General features: G+C 62.0%; 1 protein-coding gene across 1 annotated transcript; it reads left to right on the top strand.

The window, feature by feature from the left end:
* Nucleotides 1–650: 650 nt before the first annotated feature.
* On the top strand, nt 651–1,881 carry LOC141735729 (sperm-associated antigen 4 protein-like). Its single transcript, XM_074568864.1, has 3 exons — nt 651–776; nt 1,125–1,214; nt 1,741–1,881. Exons 1-3 carry the CDS (start codon nt 723–725, stop codon nt 1,879–1,881), a joined length of 285 nt encoding a protein of 94 aa, XP_074424965.1. The 5' UTR covers nt 651–722.
* The last annotated feature ends 5,854 nt before the right edge of the window (nt 1,882–7,735 follow it).

Genomic DNA, 7,735 nt, shown 5'->3' with positions numbered 1-7,735 from the left:
TTCTCCCTTCAGGGGCTGCCATGGACCTGCAGAGATCGTCCAGCAGCTCTGCAGGACTCTGCAGGGTGTTTTGGTTCCTGTGTGCTCCAGCCCCCCAGGACACCTTTGTGCAGGTACAGGAGCAGAAACCGTCATTGCTGCTTCTCTTGCCTCTTTGAAGGTGTGGGGCAAGTCCTGGGGCATCTCCCCTCAGGCCAATGGCGTTGCCCAAGGCCCCGGCACCGGGGCGGTGCCAGGCACCTGAGGTCTCCCACAGGGCTTGGCTCCCTAGAAAACAGCAGTTGCCCTCAGAAAGGGGCTGCGCTGAGCTGAGCTTCCTGCCCACCCTCCCTGGTCCCTGCTGGGTGAAGATACTTCTCCTTCGGGACGCCATTTCCCTGCCACAGCTCTGATTGTCCCTCTCCCACGGGGGCAGTGGAGGGGGTGGGAGGCTGCAGAGCTGCTGGCTGCAGAGCTCCTGTCCGCCTCCCAACACGCCATTCGTTTCGAGCACAAGCACAGCCCACAGGGGCAGTGCCGCCTGTGCTCCTGGCTCCACGGGAGCACACGGGCTCTACTACATCGTCGTGTTCCCATCACACCCTCACATTCTGTGCTCTTGCTTTCAGCCGGATGCTTTGCCGGGATACTGCTGGCCTTTCCAAGGGTCTTGGAGCGAGGTGCTGATCCGGTTGCCCACACAAATAACACCAATAGCCATAACCATACAGCACACCGCAAAGATGGCCTCTGCGCTGGGGACTGTCAGCAGTGCCCCCCGAGATTTCACTGTCTCTGTAAGTCTCTGCCGGGCACTGGGGGTTGGGACCTGGCCGCGGGCAAAAGCTCTAACGGGGACTTGCTGCTCTCTGCGCATCTGCCGAGATTCTGCCGTTCCCTGAGGGGACATTTCAAGGGACGTGCCGGGTGGTATCACCCCTCCTAAGGCTCCCTCAGCACCTTTTGGCCCAGCACCTCCGGGCCCCTGAGCAACACACAAGGAGGACACTCAGCCCCACCGCATCCTGCGCCAGACCGCACTGGAGCCGCAGGAGTGGGGTGCAGATGACGGGCACGGGTCTGGCATGAGTGTTTCCTGGTGCTCGGGTCACGACTGACTTCCTCCCCTGTGCTTTATCTCCAAGGGACTGGATGAGGAAGGCGAGCAAGAAACTCTGCTGGGGACATTCACTTACACTTTGCAGAAAGGGCCAAATCAGACCTTCCCTCTGCAGGTACAGTGTGTGCGTCTGGGCAAGAGGCCAGGGCAGCAACGCCGGTTGGCCAGCAAGCCGCTTGCAGAAGAAGTGCAGACGGTCCCTGCTGGGACAGGGGCCTGACCGTGGCCGAGAGAACCATGGGTGGGATGCGGGGGAAGAGTGGCATCCGTCAGGGAGGCAAAAGCAGAAGGAAGAGCAGATCAGCCCCATGTCTGTGTTGGACCCTGCAGCTCCCCAGCTGCAGCCGCCGGGCAGGCGGTGGCAGGGCGGATGCCCAGCACCTTGCCCTGGCAGCAGGACTTTCCCTGGGCCCTGCTTCCCCGGCACCAGCGAGCCGCACGTTTCCACGGCTGCCCGCCACCTCCCCGAGGCCGGGCGTTTGCTCTGCAGGGGCACAGGGGTCCTTTGCCGCCTGCGTGGGAGGAGGGGAGGGGAGAAGGGCCCGGGGCAGAGGCCGGGCGGTCAGAGGAAGACGCACAGAGCCTGCTCTCACTCTTTACACCCCGGAGTAACGCTGCTTTTTGCCACGGTTTCTTTGCAGAATGGGATTCCCAGAGGCTTTCGGTTTCTGAAACTTGGCATACGGAGCAACTGGGGAAAACCAGGATACACCTGCATTTATCGAGTGCAAGTGCATGGGAAGATCGTGGGAAGGAAGGCCGTCGGCCAGACACCTGTGTAGACCTTCTTCCCTCAATAAAAATTAAAGCAGAAAACTGAGAAACAGAGCAGAGGGATGCGGCCGTTAGTCTGGTGCAGAGCAATGTCGTTTCAGAGGCCCCCTCAAAGGTGCCAACTTCTGCCTTTCGCAGGCTGAGGCCTTCCTCAGGCTTTCCGCTTTCTCTCCACCAAGGAGATGTTTCCTAACCGAGCAAAAGGAGACGACGCTCCCGTAGCCTTTCCTTGCCTAAGGTCCTTGGTGAAATCCTTTGGCACGAGGGCCGTCCCTGCGTCTCACCCCAGGCAGGAGTCGTCGGAGCCTGGCAGCGTTGGGGGTCAGGATCCCCAGAGCTCATGAGCTCCGCCCCCATTCCCTTCAGGGGACACCGTGCATCTGGGGACTGGGTCTAGTGGGGGCCCACATGGGGTGCAGCCATGGCTGGGACCCTTGAGGGGTCTGAAGCTCCAGCACAAGGGCTCCTGCCGCAGTATCACAGCCCCTGCAGTTATTGCTCCAGTCCCAGGACAGGTCGCGTCTAGTGTCTGGCCATACTGTCCACGGGCGTCTGTCACAAACCCAAACCAACCTATTGATTCGGGGAATTTCTCCGCATCTAATGGACTTGCCTGTGAGCAACCTATGAACTCCTGCTTCTCATATAGGAAGAAAAGAAACACTAACACATCTCTCCGGCGAGACAGCCCTGATCTCTTGGCACACCTCTCCCCACAGCCTGCTCCACGCCACCCATTTTCTTCCCCTCTCTCCTCCCGCCCTGCTTCCTGTGGCCAGCAGGTCGAGGGAGGTCATCCTCCCCCGCTACTCTGCCCTGGTGAGGCCGCACCTGGAGTACTGTGTCCAGTTCTGGGCTCCCCGGTTCAAGAGGGACAGGGAACTGCTGGAGAGGGTGCAGCAAAGGGCTACCAAGATGATTAGGGGACTGGAGCACCTCTCTTATGAGGAAAGGATGAGGGATTTGGGTCTCTTCAGTCTGCAAAAAAGACGGCTGAGCAGGGACCTTATCAACACTTCTAAATACTTCAAGGGTGGGTGTCAGGAGGATGGGGCCAGGCTCTTTTCAGTGGTGCCCAGCGGCAGGACAAGAGGTCACGGGCACAAACTTGACCATAGGAAGTTCCACCGAAACATGAGGAGGAACTTCTTCACCCTGAGAGTGGCAGAGCACTGGAACAGGCTGCCCAGGGAGGCGGTGGAGTCTCCATCTCTGGAGACATTCAAAACCCGCCTGGACACGATCCTGGGCAACCTGCTCTAAGACGACCCTGCTCTGGCAGGCGGGTGGGACCTGATGATCTCCAGAGGTCCCTTCCAACCCTATGATTCTATGATTGTATGATTGTATGATTCCTCTGGCTCGGCCCTTGGAAACTGCTCCGACTGGAACCCGCAAGTTCCTGCTGCTCTCCAGCACAAGCCGTTTGTGGGCCCCTGCTGCAACCACGGTGCAGGGTTCTGAGCCGCCTCTGGCAGAGCCACGCGAGAGCCCAGCCCTCGCCTCGCTGGGACCCCCGGCCCCGTGCTGCTGCTGCTGCTGCTGCTGCTGCGTCCTGGTGGGTCTGTGGTGAGGGAGAGAAGCCGTGGGGGCTGTTTCAGAGAGGGCTCTGGCCCTTGTGCTGCAGAGGCCCTGGGAAGAGGTGGGGGCTGTGGAGGAGGGCAGCTGCTCCCCTCTCCCCGTAGACCGCCAGGCCTCTGAGACGCCTGCCCAGGGGCAGGTTGGTGCTATGGGGGCCGGGGGCAGTCGAGGTGAGAAGCGGTTGTGCTGCCCTGCTGCGCCTGCTGCTGTTTCTGTCTCAGCACGGCGGGGATGTCTCCCGGTGGGCTGCCCAAAGGCTGTCTCCTGGCCAGGGCCTCGGCTCTCGTGGCATGGAGGCAGTGCAAAACAGGGCTCTGCCTGTTTCCTCCCAGAGGGGTAGCCCCTCTCCCGAGGAGCAGGGCACCAGCTGGAAAGGGCCAGCACGCTGCAGCTGCAGTGCTGGAGAAAAGGCGAGTGGCCACCAAGCCCAGCCCCACGGCACTGTGAGCCACTGTCTCCCACCTGGAAGGAGCTCGTGCTGTCCTGGTGGCTCTTGGCTCATGGCAGGTGTTCCCTTGGCCACATTTTGGTGGCTGTTGCCTGAGTGTCCACCCCTGGGCAGGCAGCATTCCTGCAGTGGAGCAAGTGGGCATAGGCTTGGAGGAGAGCTTCGTTTCTCCCCAAGATGAAGAGGAGAAGGGCTCCTCCAAGAGCACAAGGGGCATTAACAGCCCTCTGAAGGAGAGCAGCAGACAGCAGACAGTCTCTCCTGGAGACATCAGCTGGTGGATAGGACACACAGAGCCTAATGCAGGGCTGGTTGTTCCGGAGGGGGAAGCTGTCAGGAGCTGTAGGCATAGTAAAAGCCACGAGGCTTAGAAACCTGCCTTGAGCGCAGGAGAGTCTGAGCTCTGCCCGAGTGCTGTTGAGTTCAGCCTGAGAAAAGGAAGCGATGTTCCTCATGACTGTACCAAGCCTGCTTGGCTTAGCCGGGACCCACGGCCCCGCAGAACCAGCGTCATCAAGCCCCGAGGGAGCCCTGGGGCCACCTGCCCTACGTGCCCATGTGGAGCTGGGTACCACGTCCACGTCTTTGTGGGATCCTGGAGTAACCAGAGGGTACACCGGTACGGTAGAGGCCAAGAGGCCAAAGCCTCATCTGTTCTCCCTGCCCAGGCACGCCGTCAGCGCCCTGCCTGCGAGGGGAACCTGCCAGGCCCTCTGTGGCAGGGCTGCCCCCCTCTCCAGGGCATAACCCAGCCCCCTGCCCATGCTTTGTGGAGGGAGTGCACAGGACCAGTGCCACCTCCCGCAGGGGTCTGGCATACGCCCTGAAGGGCCGGCCACCTAGAGAACAGTCCGCAGGCTTTTCTCCAGTGTCGTTGAGCAAGGTTGGTCTTCAGCATTGCTTATGGTCTGGCCATAGCCCTGGTCTCCCTCGGTGGAGGGGCCGTGGCAGGGACGGAAGCCCAGAGGCTTCCCAAGGCCCGTCTTCTGGACAGGGCCTCCACACTGGCGGCTCCCCCCGCTCTTCGCTCGCACGGCGTGGAGACAGTGCACAGCAGGGCTCCGTCTTTGTCCTTAGAGGTGCTCACTCTCATCATGGCCCGGCAAGGCCCTGCAAGCTGGTTTGTCCCAGAAGGGGACATTGGGGTGTCCTGGGTGCTCGTGTGTCCCGTTGAGGATGGAGGGGCGCAGCAGCCCCTTGGCATGTCCCTGGGGCCAATTTGGTGGCTGAAGCTCCCCATGACGATGTGGAGCCAGAGGGGCTGAGTGGGACAAAGCCCCGTGCAGCCCCAGCCCATGTCACCCTGAGCCACTGTCCCCTCCTTGCTCCATGGGACATCCCCGTCTGGCACGGCAGGCCCTGCCCAGGCAGGGGGAAGGCAGGGGGCCATGCTCGCTACACACCATGTCCCCGTGCCACCACACGAGATCCCCACTGCCCTCGGGGCAGCCTGTGCCCCCCCGTCCCAGGAACCTGCCTGGTCCACCGAGAGCCTATAAAGCACACAGCAAACACCCTCCTTTCTCGACCCAGGCTGCGGTGGGTTGACCCCAGCACACCGATGCCCAGCCAGTCCCCAAGAAATGGCTGCGTTGGAAAGACCAAAGGCCCAGGATTTATTGCGGAGCTTGACGATCCATGGCGTGGAGCAGCCCTTGGGTCCCTTTGGCTTGGCTCTCCCTGCTGTGCCCCCTCCCAGCCTCTCGCCCAGCCTCAGCCCACTCGCTCGGGGACACACAGAGAGGACCAGAGGAAGCCTTGGCGCTCTGCAGGCACTGCCCAGCACCACCTGAAACATTGCTGTGTTTTCAACACTGTCTGCTCACAAATGCAAAGCACAGCGGCCAAGCGGGCAGCGGGGTCTCTCTCCACCCCCCCACCCCTCCTGCAGTTCCTCCTCTGACATCACAGCCACGACCTCAGACCGTGCGGGGACAGGCTTTGTGAGGTCATGCACCGTGGGCCATAAGATGTGGTCTCGCGGTGTGCTGCTGGCTGTGTGCCTGTGGCAGGCGTTCTCCTCACGGCTATCTCCAGGAGGGATCTGCCCGCACACACAACACTCCTGCGGCTGAAGGAGGCCACCTAAGCTTGCGGGAGAGCCAGGTAAAATCTCAGGAGGCTCAGGCACCAGACGGCCCAGGCCCGCACGCCGCAGGGCTGCAGAAAAGAAGCGTAAGTTCAGTGCTGCCTTTCGCCCCGTGTTTGCACCAAGCCTGCCTGGCTCGGCCGGGAGCCACGGGCCTGCACACCCAGCCTCATCCTGCCCCGAGGGAGGCCTGGGGCCACCTCGCCTCCCGGTGACCATGACGGAGATGGCTACCGTGCCCGTGTCTTTGTGGGATACTGCACTAACCACGGGGTAGGCCGGGACTCGTGCCAGCCCCCCTGCCCAGGCACGCCAGCAGTGCCCTGCCTGCGAGGGGATCCTGCCCGGCCCTTGTACCCCACTCCCAGGCTGCGCCCAGCTGCCCCCTTCTCCAGGGCAGAACCACGGCCCTGCCCCTGCCCCCAGGGAGGGAGGACCGGCGCCCACCTCCCTGCAGGGATCTGGCACGCGTTGGACCAGTGTCCTCAAGAAGGGTCCTCAGGCTTTTCTGCGGTTTCTTTGCCCAGGGTTGGTCTTCGGTCTGCCAGCGGCTGTGGACGCCGTCCAGGGATGCCTCAGCACAGGCATCTCCACCCTGTGAGTACAAGACGTGCGCAGTGGGGACACGGAAACGAGGGGTGACAGTGGGTCAGGGCGAGCAGGGGGAGGCTGGCGGTGCTCCCCACCAGCAGGCCCTGTCTCCTCCAAAATTCCTGCTCCTTGGCTTGGAAGAGAAGGTCCCCTCGTGCAGGGCTCTGCCCTTGGCCACTGCTAAGCTCAGAACTCCCTCTTTTTCAGGCAAGAGATCGTCACCTCGAGCAAGAAGGGGATCTTTGCAATCTTCGCGATGATCATAGGTGCTCTCGGTGAGTCTTTGTCTGCTGCCAGCGGAGGCACAGAGGCAGGGAGTGTGAGCTTAAGTTCACAGGGAGATAGTGGGGAGAGGAGCTAGTGGGGCCTTTCCAGCCTCCCATGTCTGCAGCTCAGGGAGCTCCCAAGATGCTCCCTACGCGCAGAGCGGGGAGGGGAAATGGGGCGTAGCTGTGGGGCGGCCAGCGTGCCCGGGAAGCAGGGCTGTGCAGAGCCCCGAGGCCCAGGGAGAGAGAGGCTCCCTTCTTGGAGCCGCAACCTCTCTCTGCACCCTTGCCCCGTGTCCTCAGCCAGCCTCTTGCCACCGTGCTGGGGGAGGAGACCGCGGGACTCCAAGCATTGTCAGAAACCCTCCTAAAACAACTCTCTCTTGCTCATGTGAATTACAGTTGGTTCCTGCTGCGGGATCCTGCAGCTCATGTGGATGCAGGGGGCAGAGGATGTGGCACAGGTCAGTGACTGCTGCTGTGGGACAGGAAAGGCCCACGGAGGAGCCCTGCTGGCGGTGGGTGGGGAAATGGCCCAGCGCTCCGGTTCCAGGCAGTGACCCAGAGAACCAGCAGCAGCTTCTGCTGTGCCTTCCTAGAGCCACCGGCTCTGGAAAGCCCCGGCAGCTCGGGGACTCAAAGGGAGAGCCTTTCTCTTTCAGGTGCCGCTGGGGCAGGCATCAGCCAACCTGTGGTCCCTACGGTAAGAGCCCTCTCCTCTCTCCTCACCTGCAGCACCTTTGGCGGGCTAGCGGCAGATGAGCCCGTGCTATTTGCCTTCCCTTGCACTGTGCCCAGGGCTCATGCCTTTCGCTCCTGCCTGGGCCTTTGGCTCAACCCGGAGGGGGAGGGAAGCGCTTACAAACCAGGGAAAGAAAAGGGGGCTC

This window comes from Larus michahellis, chromosome Z (assembly GCF_964199755.1).
Source record: "Larus michahellis chromosome Z, bLarMic1.1, whole genome shotgun sequence".
NCBI classification, from domain to species: domain Eukaryota; kingdom Metazoa; phylum Chordata; class Aves; order Charadriiformes; family Laridae; genus Larus; species Larus michahellis.
Note: the sequence above shows the minus strand (reverse complement) of the source record. Positions and strands in the feature narration are given on the sequence as shown.

Bases quoted from the DNA above. Each gene is read 5' to 3' on its own strand.
- LOC141735729 (XM_074568864.1), top strand. From the start codon at position 723: ATGGCCTCTGCGCTGGGGACTGTCAGCAGTGCCCCCCGAGATTTCACT. The intron at 777-1,124 runs GTAAGTCTCTGC...TTTATCTCCAAG, and splicing joins CCCGAGATTTCACTGTCTCT to GGACTGGATGAGGAAGGCGA. The intron at 1,215-1,740 runs GTACAGTGTGTG...GTTTCTTTGCAG, and splicing joins ATCAGACCTTCCCTCTGCAG to AATGGGATTCCCAGAGGCTT.